General features: G+C 36.8%; 1 protein-coding gene across 1 annotated transcript in view; it reads left to right on the forward strand.

Moving 5' to 3' along the window:
- The first annotated feature begins 383 nt into the window (after positions 1–383).
- Positions 384–14,943, forward strand: part of LOC110453961 (alpha-1A adrenergic receptor-like) — an 87,415-nt gene continuing 72,855 nt past the window's right edge. Inside the window, exon 1 of the mRNA XM_021503219.1 lies at positions 384–1,317. Within this exon, the coding sequence (XP_021358894.1) occupies positions 384–1,317 (934 nt within the window). The remainder of the gene's footprint in view (positions 1,318–14,943) is intronic.

Here is a 14,943-nt window from a genome sequence, read left to right on the forward strand (position 1 = left end):
GACAATGAAATCTTACATTTCCAGACATGCCCACGACATTACTATCAGTCAGATGATGTGGAAACAGAGTATATTTAGCACTAATTAGTTAAGTGTTCCTCCAATGTAAAGAAGAGAAAGTAAAGCTTTGTTATTACTAGTGTTGATAATCAGGTTCAGGTGTGACAGCTCTGAGGATATGAGCGAGTTGTGGATAGGAGGCGTATCTCAGCGTTCACAATGACCGAGTCACGTGCGGTAGAGAGAGATCGATTTGCAGGCGAGTAACGCTGTGGCTACTAAGGCGTCGAGTATCGCCACGATTGTATCATTCTGACACTAAGCCCTGCCACAGAGGTAACATGGTGGCAAGAGATGTTCAACTATTCAAAAGTTCCATAAACATGATAAATCTTCATAATAATTCCGAGGTGAATTTTACAGATATAGAAAACAATACTTATCATGTGGATATCACGAAAGCTGTGGTTGTTGGTGCCATTTTAAGCTTTGTGATTTGTGTTATAATTGGGGGCAATGTTTTAGTCCTCATAGCGGTCTACGCTAATTCTCACCTGAGGAGTACAACAAATTATTTTATTGTTAACCTAGCATGTGCCGATCTGTTGTTGGGTATAACAGTTTTGCCTTTTTCAGCAACTCATGAAATTATCGGTTACTGGCCATTCGGTGAAGTATTCTGTGAAATTTGGGCAGCCATCGATGTGCTGTGGTGCACTGGTTCTATCATAACACTGACGGCTATCAGTGTTGACCGATACATTGGAGTGACTAGACCGCTTCAGCATTCGACAATTATGTCAGAGAAAAAAGCGTGTTACGTCATCATTTTCGTATGGATAGTTTCTGCCGCCATTTCTGTGGTTCCCTTTATCGGTTGGAAGGAACCACAATCCCCTGATCCAACGCAGTGTACCGTGAATGGGGAATTGGGTTACGTTATTGTCTCAGCGTCAGTTTCCTTTTATGTCCCTATTTCAGTTATTATATTTGTCTATATTAGAATCTACAAGGAGGCAGTGAAACATTCAGCGTGTTTACAAACAGGAATCAAACTCTCTAAACTGGAATCGGAGGGAGTGACGTTACGAGTGCACACCGGAAGAGCCAATAGCCAAAATGGCATCCCATGTACATATCAAAGCAGTAGCTCTTCGGAACATTCCGACAACTCTTCCAGGAGAGTGGTTGCCAAATTTACTATTGCTGGAAAGCTTGCTAAGTTCAAACGAGAGAAAAAGGCGGCTCAGACGCTTGGTATAGTGGTGGGTGTCTTCCTTCTTTGCTGGTTCCCGTTCTTCTTCTGCTTACCCCTGAGTAAGTATATCAATATTTGTTATTGTTAAATGTAGAATTGTCCTGCGGAGTCAGTAAAGATGTATTTTTGTAAATAAGGTCCAACGTAGCGAACTGCTAGAAGTGATATTTCCTGGTACGTCTCTATGTATAAGTGTGTAACATCGCGTCGAAATACGTTTTATTTATACACTCTGTAAGTTTACAATTTGAAATCGCAAGTCGATTGTATTTCTATTAACTTTTTTTATTTATGCAGAACAACTGCAGCATTATTTTACGAAAACTATTTTCCGTGCAGATCCCTACAGACTGATTGATGTACAAGGGTCACTACGTGATCTGATAAGGTCATTTATCTAAAGTGTATGAACGACATTAAAACTACAATGATGCTATCATTCCAACAATACACATCTATATATCACGTAGAGGTGAGCTTTGATACACCAGTCAGTGGTGTTGTCAATGTGGTTCGTATATAAAAAAACGTTTAAATATCATTGATGCTACTCTGCAATTGTTTAACGAAATAACATCTAGTAATTGAAACTGATAGTTTTATTTAAAACCATCACTTTATCACAAGTAAAATGCGACGTTATCCATAAACGCATCCATTTATATCCGCTCTTAATAGGATTAATATTATACGTCTCCCGGATAATGTTAAATCACAATTCAAATAAAAAAACACATGATTTTACATGTACTTTGATATGCAGAATAGAATCGAATAGTTTCAATTTAACTGTTGGAATAACAAATCTGAATTGCGCATGTCAACGTCAATGTGACGACGTCATTTTATCTTTTGACGTCATTCTGGTTAACATGCGCGTTTGGTGTTTGTAGAATTACTTTATAAAATTCAGCAGTTGTGAAATGGTCTGCGCTGTGTCATATCTAGTAATACGGTCATACTCAGTTGTATTGCGACGTACATAGCAGATACTTTCTGTGACATGCATAGTAGATTTTTATTATGACATGCAGAGTGAATCTTATAGAGACGTACATAGTGAATAGATACTGTGACATGCATAATATATTTTTTATTATGACATACAAAGTAAATTTATACTTTGACATGCATATTATATTTGTATTACGACATGCTATTTTTTAATGATATTCGGAGTTATATTCTTAATGTAGCATGCATATGTTTAATCTCACTTCAACATGTTAAATTAAACCATTACTATGACAGTTTAATCTGTTGTCTAAAGGTGTCTTGTATCTATTTCAAAAAATAAATACACTTCGAGAAACAATACTTTTTTCCAAGACACCGTAATGTTGATTTATCTGACTGTACATCTGGATGAAAGAGAGGGAATTGTGTGGGCGAGCAGCCATCCTTTAATCAGAAAAAGTATTCGATATAGTAAATAGAAAACTGCTTATTTCATCAGAAACCTACTTCAACCTCATTTCTTATTCAATATAACGGAGAGGTTTTAATCTTAGACAGAGCTTTAAATCCTATAGTTCTGGACTCGTTCTGAATTTCCCAAATCAATTTCTCCGGAGTGTGTTTCAAATTCTTAACAGCAGAATAACTGTAATATTAAAGGCCCCTCCTCTATGACGAAGGCAATCTGGATTTAATAGAATATCGGAATAATTCAATAATACGTTGGCGAGTGTTATCATGGCCATTAATTAAAACATAATGTGTCTCTATTTAAGCAGCGATGACACAAGAAGAAAATCAAAACACGACATCTGCAGTTGCTATACATTACATTGTTTGGATATTTAAAGGTTCCAAAACGAGTGAAGGTTGGTTATCTTGTTTTTATAACGGAAGTTTGTTGTTTTTCAAATTGTATAAAGACACTGAGTTAACAGAGTGTCTTATACAATTTGCCAATTTACTAACAGGAGATAGAGAAACATGATACTTAACCATCAGCAATTGGGAAACCTTTTGACGTCACAATAGAAAATGACGTCGCAAAGTATCGTGACTTTACCAATGAGATAACGCCCAGAGTGTCAGCCACTAGTCGATAACGAAACTTGTTTACTAACTCCTAGAAGGTTAATCGAATGAAGTCAGAGTGGGGAAACCTAAAGTGGTTGGGGGAGAAAATAATGTATTAAACTATATAAGGTTTTGCGTTTCTTTTCGGCGTCATCGCTGCGATGTTTAGAAGTACAGTTCTCAAAACCTATTCTAAACAGTTCCAGGATTCGATTTCCGGTCCGGCCGTGCTTCCTCTCATCTTTTGTATGTTTGTATGTTTAACGGCCCATCGACGGCTGTGGTCATTTGGGGCCATGGTGATTTATTTATTTGTCTTATTTTTTGAACAACTCTCATCTACTCTCAGAACACTGGTATTGAAATACATGCTTTTTTGTCGGTTTTATTATTTAATTTTTGTTCGTAAAAGTTTCACAGAACACGGTTTTTTTTTGGCAGAAATGATCTGGCAAAATTTGTCAAATTAATAGTTACAGTTTCCGAGAGTAGTACATGGACTCTAAATGATATCCATAACCATCACTCCGGTGACATGTTTGTGTTAATTGGGTTAGAAATCGAACGACGTGAAAAAGACTGGGTTCATTCAGTCACATCAGGATAGGGAATCCACTATGTTCTTTGATGCTGATAGATATCCAAAACAACTTGCACAATTATGAAAAGCAAATGCATTTTTGCAGTCGATTTTAAATTAAGGATCATCATGAATCACCATTACTGAGTCTACCGTTAATAGAACGTCAATAACAGTGAATCATTCATAGAATAAAACCAATATATAGTCATACTGTCTGTTTTTGCCTTACCACACTGAGTATTTGAGGGCCTCACATTTGATGATGTGGACAACATATTTTCCATTCGACTCTGCAAATACGCATTTCGGATCAATCATATTCAAAAATACAGAATATCATTTAATTGTTTGTGTAAAAAAATAAAATGACGTTTTACAAATGTATAACACGACTATAAGGTGTAATGGGTTTCCGGCGCCATCACAAGTATTAAATGAAATACATTTCTATACAGTAACCATGAAAACATGTTTTATCCTATTACGGAGGATTTCAACATTCTGTCTAATCCAATATGACGCTGTAATCCGAAAATTACTTAGTTAACTACCAAATCAGACAGTTTGTCATATCCGGATAATATGTTGTGTCCGACAGTGTCGTATATGTGTAACAATACTGATTGATTCAGGACAACATAAAACTAGTTTCACTATAGGAAGCCTTAGACCTACATTAGTTGCATCCTTTTTCCTTGAGAATCTAGTCCGTTACTCCAGTTAGAATTATTTGCAATGATGGCATAGAGATTCTTGTGGCGCACGTCCATAACTAATTTCGTCAAAAGACCACGGGCTCCCTGATCCCTTCCCCGAGACAAGTTTACCACTTAGACTATTGTTAAACAACCAGTGAGCTTTGATCAAATCTGATTTAAATGAAACTGCTCTACGGCTAACAAATTTGGTCTTATTACATATGTGCATGTAGCTACATCGTCCTATTTAAAGCCAAAGTCATTTAAGGACGTGCTCCCATGTCGTGTAATGTATGCGTCCACTTTGCTAATCTGATTGAGATAGTATTTTGGTGAATTTTGTCTCATTGCAACAGCGCGGATTAGAGTACTACCTCACTGATATACATGAACTATGTAGAAGGAACCAGTACAGTATTCTGTCCTTTCAAAGTAAGTAAACTGGAACAAATCCTCAGAGGAGCTGTCATCATTTGCCAGCCGTCACGATAACTGTTGTCGGAGACGAAATCCTTATGTTCCAAATTTTCGGACTGAAGCATGGTTTGGTTTGGTTTAGTTTGGTTAGGTTTAGTATTGTTTGACGTCCTATCAACAGCTACGGTCATTTAAGGACGGCCTCTACTGTGTGCAAGATACATGCGTGTAGTGTGTGCGTGTGTATTTTGGGAGGCTGCGATATGATCGTGTTTGTCTCCTTGTGATAGCGCGGAACTGATGCCGACTTTATAGTGCTACCTCACTGAAACATACAGTAGAAGACACCCAGCAAGACACCCCCACCGGTCACATTATACCGACAACAGGCGAACCAGTCGTCCCACTCCTAAATTGCTAAGCTAACGTTAAGCAGGAGTATATATTATAGACTGTTGAATAACTCTGACAGGGGACAGAACCCAAAGCCTTCCTCACAGGGGCAAACGCTCAACTAAAGGCCAAAAGTGAGGCATTGTCAAGGGAGACATTAGGAAGAAGAAAGTTGCTTAGAAAGATAAGATCCCAAATTTGGTCGCCTCTTACGGTAATGCAATGGGGGCAGCAGGTACAATTCCCACGCCCTTCTTGCAGGGACTCTTAAGCATGGAAGTATGTGTTTCGGAAAGTAGAGTTATTTTGGTTGACTATTTAAATATTTGCTACTGCTGTATTGAAAAACTTTGCCAAATTGAAGATACGTATTAAAACTAGCTAGCATGTCTATGCAAGTTGGACTATATTGCAGACGTCATACAAATGTTTTGTCACCCTTTATACACATACATGTACAGATAATGATTTTATATGAACTTCTTGAACTCTTCCTTGTACAATGTATAATTCATATATGCTTCTAGAGCTCTCCCTATATAATATGCAATAAAACTAGAAAACACAGATACCTATATCAGCATCAAGAGTATTGCATTAAATCTCACCAGTGCATTAACGCTTGCAGTGTCTGGTAAATGAACGCAGTAAATGCTTTGATTTGAAATAGATTCAGGTAGGGCGTAAGAATTGTACCTGCTGCCCCCAATTGCATGATCGTAAGAGGCGACAAAATTTGGGACCTTATCTCTACTCTCCTTTCTAAATAACTTTCTTCTTCCTAATGTCTCCCTTGACAATGCCTCACTTTTGGCCATTTGTTGAGCGTTCGCCCCTGTGAGGAAGACTTTGGGTTCTGTCCCCTGGCCGAGACATACCAAAGTCTTTAAAAATGGTAGTTTCTACTCCTGCTTAACGCTCAGCAAATTAGGAGTGGGACGACTGGTTCGCCCGTTGTCAGTATAATGTGACCGGGTGGGGCGTCCTGCTGGGTGTCTTCGGCAGTATGTTTCAGTGAGGTAGCACTATAAAGTCGGCATCAGTTCCGCGCTATCACAAGGAGACAAACACGAACATATCGCAGCCTCCCAAAATACACACACATACACTACACGCATGCATCTTGCACACAGGGGAGGCCGTCCTTAAATGACCTTAGCTGTTAATAGGACGTTAAACAAAATCAAACAAACAAACAAATTGAAATAGATTAGATATTTTCATTTCGCAACTTCCGGTTGTATCTGCACTAACACGCCATTTGTGGCGAGTTTCTTCCTTGCTATTTCACAGTGGCGTTGCATCCTCGTTAAAATTGTGACAATCCAATTATAGTATGGCGACGCACAGATGTTGAGTTCCAGCAGAAACAAGGTGTTTTATGATTTTCAGGCTCAATACTTGTTGAACCAATTTTTTACTTCAGTTTACTTGCTGATATTTGTCAAATTTCTACACGATGGTTATATACACGTAACTGCAACCATTAATGTTTCAATCTAATTTTAATGTTGATGATAAAAGTAAATATAAGTTATTCAAATTTCACAATTTCTTGAAGACGTGCATTGCTTTTATATAAGAAAAGAATGATGGTGTACCTTTTTTAGACAATTATGTAAGTAAAAAAAACCAATTCCGATCCGTTTTATGTTTTTATCAAATGTTTTTAATATCCGTTTCATAAAACCTTGATGAAATTTGTAAACACTCCCATTTTCCTATGGGAAATTCCCGTTGATAGCATATATAGTTGGCCAAGTCGATAAAACTTGTATGCTTCGTGATCAACTGAAGGTGGTCCATTCTTTGAATATAATAAACCTGTGTTTTCAGGTACAGGTCGATAGGGCGCTAATGGCAATCGATACATCAGACCCATTGTAACATGTGTGCTTTCTTTAACTTGTCTATATGCCAAGCTGAATTTTCTGTGGAAGACCGACATGTAGACAATTACAGACGTTTCTTTCAAGATTTACACAAGCAGGTCGGCATGACGAATCGGGAGTGTCGCTAGTCGGGTAATTTATACATAAAGGGTTTCTCCTGCTAGTATTCTCTGATATGTAGAGTGTTTCTCTATAACGGTGTATAAAGATATTGTTGGTTTTTAGTCTTATATTCGTGTTGTTTTTTGCTACATTTGGTCCGAGTATTTAGTGTGAATGTTGTTTTTATTTTCAGGGAAATATATAACTTGCTTTTTGTTATGATTTTGTTTTTGTGCTACTGTTATTTACAGACAAAACGATTATTTACTTCAAACTTTATTGTAAAACAATAAGATGGTTCCTTGCCTGTCACTTGCAGTTCATGTACATCTAGTAAGTTGTGGTATTCGATGTGTACACATTATGAGGCACGGTAGTCAAGTGGTAGGACGCCGAGCTCGTGACCGAAAGGTAGCGGGTTCGAGGTAGGTCACGGCACTGTATATGTATTGTATCCTTGAACAAGATACTTTACGCCGCCTGTTACAGTCTAGCTGTAAATTAGTACGTGTTTGGGCAGTGTTTAAATTGTTGAATGCTAGCTGTCAGTGACTAAATGGCAGCAGCGGCTATATGCTCCAAAGGAGTTGAGAATGATATTGGCTGGTCGAAAAGGCCTAATAACCACGAATTTTAATTTGTGAATCGCTTTGGGACGACTGACGACCTTGGTTGTGATAAAGCGGTATACAAAAACCTCGAATTATTAGTATTATTGGTATTATATATACTATCCCATATTGGCGAACTGTGTGTTTTTGTTTCAACTACAAAGGTAATTTAAGGTAGGATTACATGCATGTTATGTATTTGTGTTGGTATGCTGGAGGCAGGGTATGTTGGTGATTTTGCTTCCTTGCGATAGCGCGGATCCGATGCCGACTTTATAGTGCTACCTCATTGAAATACCATGCCGAAGGTACTCGGCACAGTATTCCATCCGGTAACATTAAACTGAAAACGGTTGAACCAGTTGTTGCACCTTTCATGTTAAACCCATAGCAGGGAATAGCAGTTACAATCTTTAAGGACTTTGGTATGTCCTGGCCTGGGAACAGAACCCATTGCCGACCCCACTTTGTCAAACGCTCATCATCAACGCAACAAATTGATTCTTTCCAAGCAAGACACAAGGAAACAGAAAGGTTGCTTTGACGAAGAGGGTTTTTATAAAGACCACACATGTTGCAATTGAACGGTAGCAGCCCCAAACAAACGACAAGAAAATGCTGAAGTTTACATGAAGTTGTAAATAGATGAAAATCGATTAAACTAGGGCAACAAATAAATAAAAAATAAAGCTTTACACGGATATGTTTAAAAAAAACAATTACAAAAAGACCAGGTGGTTCGGAAGTGTAAAGGTCGTTTGTCTCATCGTGCGAGATCCGCCTTTACAATGTTAGTATAATCCAACGAATATCATGTTCTCAAAAAGAGAATCAGGTAGTTACATGTACAATCGAACCAAAATGAATGTTGATGAGCATAATCATAATCGTAGAAATTCCTACCGTACAATAAAATAGAATCTTTATAACTGGTAACTGGTCTAGTCTTCTATATACATTTACTAAAAGACAGTTTCTTCAGGCGAAAAGTTAATTTAATGATAAATTCCTAGAAAAAGAAATATAGTTATAGGTCAAAACATGCAGTTGTTAAAAACAAACTTTATACAAACCATAGGAATAATTTCAACAGTAACATAGACTATCAGGTACATTGAATATTACATATAAAACATTTCAACAGTTTTATATGAAAAGTTGTCTCCCAAACAAGAAGATTAAACTAAGTATGTATGTTATTTTACAAGTATGATACGTAAACTCAAAATATATCTGAAAGAAATCAGAAAGAAATACTCGAACAATGACAAAATATGTCATGCTCATTTTGAGAAATTTTGGAAATTCCAGAAAAAAACATACCGAGGAAAACCACACGTACATGTTAATAATTTTCATGCATGCAATGTTAAGCTTATTTCTTACTACAACGAATAAAAGCCGTCATTCTTATCGCAAACACACACAATGTAAATTTTAAAAGGAAAGTAGCGCTATTATTTTTTTCAATATCACGCATTGATTACTAGTTTTATACAACAATGCTTGTATTATATCTATATATAGCGTGTTAATCGACTGAATAATTGAAAAGGTATTAAGTATTTGATAAGGTTGCAAAACAAGTTACATAATTGAATATTCGTGTTTCACGGTGAGGTGTTATTGACTCGTTCTGTAAGGAAAACTTATCAATCCTTATGGCTCGCTGGCACATTTAGAGAAACGGAAGAAAAGACATGTTTTGATATAGACTTGAAATAGAAATAGGGAAATATTGGAGTTAACTGATACGGATAGCATTGACAAAGGCAGACGATTTTGGAAATATAGAAAGACAAAACCCAGATACGACACGTTCTGTAAGAAAAGCTTTTTATCAACCAACATAGCTTGATGACCAAATAAGAGAATAGAGATGGGAGGGTATTTGATTTTGGAAAACATTGACAAACAGATACTGAAAATACCCCCCCCCCCCCCACACACACACAAGCAAATATAGGAAATAGACAAAAGCAGATACAGAAAATATAGACATTAACAGATACAGGAAATAGAGACAATAGCTGATAAAGGAAATATAGACCATAGCAGATCCAGAAAATATAGACAATAACAGATACAGAAAAAAGAAGACAATAGTAGATAAGGAAATATAGACAATAACATACACAGAAAAAAAGACAATAACAGATACAGAAAATATAGACAATAGCAGATACAGAAAATGTAGACAATAGCAGATACAGGAAATTTTGTTTGTTTGTTTGTTTGATTTTGTTTAACGTCCTATTAACAGCTAAGGTCATTTAAGGACGGCCTCCCCTGTGTGCAAGATGCATGCGTGTAGTGTATGTGTGTGTATTTTGGGAGGCTGCGATATGTTCGTGTTTGTCTCCTTGTGATAGCGCGGAACTGATGCCGACTTTATAGTGCTACCTCACTGAAACATACTGCCGAAGACACCCAGCAGGACGCCCCACCCGGTCACATTATACTGACAGCGGGCGAACCAGTCGTCCCACTCCTAATTTGATGAGCGTTAAGCAGGAGTAGAAACTACCATTTTTAAAGACTTTGGTAGGTCTCGGCCAGAGGACAGAACCCAAAGCCTTCCTCACAGGGGCGAACGCTCAACAAATGGCCAAAAGTGAGGCGTTGTCAAGGGAGACATTAGGAAAAAGAAAGTTATTTAGAAAGGAGATATAGACAATAACAGATACAAGAAATAAAGACGATAGCAGATACAAGAAATATAGACAAAAGCAGATACAGGAAATGTAGACAATAGCAGATACAGGAAATATAGACAATAACAGATACAAGAAATGAAGACAATAACCGATAAGGAAATAAAGACAATAGCAGATACAGAAAATGTAGACAATAGCAGATACAGGAAATATAGACAATAACAGATACAAGAAATAAAGACGATAGCAGATACAGGAAATATAGACAAAAGTAGATACATGAATTTAAACAACAGACGATTCAGGAAATATAGACAATAGCAGATACAGGAAGTATATAAAAAAACAGAAACAGAAATAAAGACAGAATGAGAACTGCTGAAGTGTACTAATCAGTCAGTAATGTTACATGTACAGTGAATTATTGCGTTCGTAGACCTAAAAAGGCATACAGTGCTTTATTGTCTTTGTTTTCATGTAGGAGAAATAACACAAATCTGTCATAAAGTAACTTGTTAAGGCCATATACAATTGAACAATGGAAGGGCTACCTACATTTCGATCTAACTTTATATGATGCTGTATGGCATATGTAACTAATTGGTGATAGTCATAATTATATATAGCTTTCGTGTCCGGTAAGAATGTCATCGATCTCTTCTCCATTTCAACACCCACCTTTTTCTTTGTCGTCACATGTCCGAGCTGTCAGCACATTTGTTGATTCATCCGGTCAGTCACCAGACCTGGTCACAAAATGTGTAACCATCAAATATTGTTTACGCTGTCTGAATCACGCATTAGCTTGTATCTGTAATCGATTTTCGAAAACGGTATTAATTGTACAAAATGTCATCTATTTTGTTTTCCATTTTTATAAGATAACCTCACCATTATCATCTAAGGTACCCCAAGGACTGGACTTGATATGTGTTTTGATTGCGTGCGTGTTGGAAATGGTATTTTGGTATATTTGTGTCCTTTAGGTACCGCAGTTCTGAAACCTGCCTTATACTGTACCATGGCAAACGTCCTTAACCAGCCCTTCTCTCATTCCCGACCAAAAGACTGTGGTAATACATAACCAATTTAAGATTCAATAACTTATTGTGATTGTTCTTCAAACTTTGTAGCAGGAAACTGACAATACTAGTTATGCTCAAAGTGTTTTATACCATGATTTTGTCTAAAGCATTTTGAGGAAATGTACGTTTATATTGTAATGGAATGTTATTTAAGGAATGTTTATAGCATTAAGTGTTATGATTTAGAGAGAATGGAGTCGCGTTATGCATGCATTGTTATCCGACTTATATTCACTTTTTTTTTGTCGTCAAAAGTGTTCAATTTCTTTATTACATCGACTGTTTAAGTATTAGATTAGATATTGCATCATTTGCCATGCATATATACAAAAAGATATATCTCAATAAAAACCATAAGATCAAGGCGAAAGTAACGTAATAAACTCGGATCTAATTCTGTTTTTCAGTTTATACGTTGTGCTGCGTTTGATATCTTTTTAAAAAACTTCCATTCAAAGATAGTTCCCCTTTGATTTGAAAAATAACAAACCTCTAAGCACAACAGAGATAGAAATAAATACATTTTCATTACAATATAGCCGCCCGATATGTATTAAATAATCATAATTTAATGCAGTATTCTAAAACCAATTTACAATCTTAACTTATATTAAAGTTGACATGTGCGATATTGCCTTTTCAGTCCTTTGCTTCTGTTTGTCAGCAGTTTTCGACGTCGCGACTTATGTTGTTGCTCTTGGTTATTGGTTTTGTTTATGGGTTAATGTCCTCGTGACAACCAAGGCAATATGAGGAAATGATGGTTGCCAAGAGAAACACTGCTGAAAAAGAGAAAGTGGATTGGAAAGAAAGTAGATAGGAAAACTCCTTGGCTGCTTAGGAAGACAATGAGGAAACCATCCATGATTATGCAGATCGCTATATATAACTTGACTATTACGATCATGCAGTGGGTCATAGCAGGCCTATTCCTTCTGCGAACTTACTCCGGTTTCTGAGCTTTTGTTATAACGAGTGATAATTCTATTACGTTTTTGCTAATTGTGCGTATTGCTTAGCATAAAGGATATGTATTTATTCTGATACTGCAAAACAAATGAATGAATATATGTTCATATTCTTTCTGATCGGGGTTTTACATTATCGCAACAACCAGAGTCATTGGCATAGGTATACACATCTGGAAAGCAAATAGGTAAAGAAGAAACAGCGGGTATGGTTTGGGTTTGGTTATATATCGTTTAACGTCTTATTAATAGCCTAGGTCATCTAAGGACGTGCCTATATGTATGTTGTGTATGTGTGTATGTTTGCCGGAGACAGGGTATGTTTGTGTACTTGCCTCCTTGTGATAGCCCAGATCTAATGCCGACTTTATAGTGCTGTCTCACTGAAATACCATGCCAAAGGCATCAAGCTCAGCATTTCGCCTGGGCACATTATACTGACAACCGGTGAATTATTATTACTAATATTATTATTACAAGCTAACCGGTAATAAGATTTATATATATATTTTCAATGCCGCCATGACTATTCTCCATAATTATGCTTATTCATGATTTAAAAGAAACTGTGGTTAGGTATACATGTAGCAAACACTAGTGAAAGCAAGTGTTTTTTTTTTTATAAAAGCACTGGATAAAGTCTTGAGTGTAATCAGCCCAACAGAACTCAAAATATAAGTATTATAGTGCATTTTATAAACTGATTTTCTATTCATATAGTAACAGTGATAGAGACCTAGCCCCCGGGCCTGGAAAGTTATCCAAAGCAGGCACTGTATAAAGTCAAGAGTGTAATCAGCCCAAGAGAAATCAAGATATGGTGCATTAGTGCATTAAACAGATTTTCTATTTATAGTGACCCATTGACCTTTGACCACTGGACCTGAAAAGTTAACCCAAGCAGGCACTTTTCCATAAAGGACTCGATAAAATCTGAGTGTAATCAGTCCAACAAAATTTGAAATACAGTGCACAAACTGATGTTCTATTTATGTGACCTTGACCTTTGATATCAAAGGCTGAAAAGATATCAAAAAGCTTAAACAAACATTTTATTACACTGGATAAAGTCCATGTATGCACGCACTCAAGGTTCTACACTTAAAGTTGATAAGTTGACTTTAATATTCATATGTTTTTTCTGTATGTTATTACCATCTCCATACCATATTTGATGAAGTTGCTAAGTGTTTAAATTGAATCAGTTGATGTTTTTCTATAGAAACAGTGACCTTGGCCTTGACCTTGGAACCCTGAAACACAACAATGTCCGAAGTATACTCCTACTTGACCTTTGCATAAAGTTTGACCAAAATCCATGAACGAATGAAGTTTCTAAGTGTTTAAATTGAATCAGTTGTTGATTTTCTATAAATAGTAACAGTGACCTTGTCCTGACCTTGGAACCCAGAAACACAAGGGTATACCCATATTTGACCTATGTATAAAGTTTGACCAAAATCTGTGAAAGAATGAAGTTGCTAAGTGTTTAAATTGAATCAGTTGAATATTTTCTATATGTAGCAAGTGTGACCTTGACCTTTGTATTAAGTTTGACCAAAATCTGTCAATGAATGAAGTTGCTAAGTGTTTACATTGAATCGGGATGCGACGCGTCGGGACGGGACAGGACAGGACGCCGCACCAGGGCAAAAGCTCATTTGTCCTTGGCAGGGGAGCTGAAAACAGATAGAAGGACAGACAGACGTAAAATCTGCTAACTAAAGATGTGCAGGGGTCCTAACAACAAATTGTGTAATTGAATTGGAGAATACCCCTTTGGGACCCAACTCCTCCCCCTAGGGAGCCAGAGTATTTTGAGAGCGACCCTCTGTTAAACGGCATTCAGTCTTCTTAACCAAGTAATGCTCCAGACCATTGGTTTGAAAACATCATCAAGCCATACAGAAGGACTTCAAAGGATGTACTGTTTCAGGTGATTTATGTCCTCAGCCAGTATCATATAAGGACGGGTGTCACCTATAGAAGAAAACTGCAATTCGAAGGAAGTGCATGTGATTATGGAAAAAACACAGTTACTTATTAGAATTTCCTATGTGCAAAGGGCTATAACTCCAGAAAAAATAGAACATGGACACTGGATTCTAACTCAAACTGTAAACCATTATACATGTATACTAAGTTGCAAATAATATGGAAAACAGTTAATCATGAGAATTTCCTATGTGCAAAAGGGCCATAACTCCAGTCAAAAATGGAATTTTAATACATGGTTCAAACACTGTAA

The sequence above is a fragment of the Mizuhopecten yessoensis genome, unplaced genomic scaffold, assembly GCF_002113885.1.
Source record: "Mizuhopecten yessoensis strain PY_sf001 unplaced genomic scaffold, ASM211388v2 scaffold7551, whole genome shotgun sequence".
Taxonomy (NCBI): domain Eukaryota; kingdom Metazoa; phylum Mollusca; class Bivalvia; order Pectinida; family Pectinidae; genus Mizuhopecten; species Mizuhopecten yessoensis.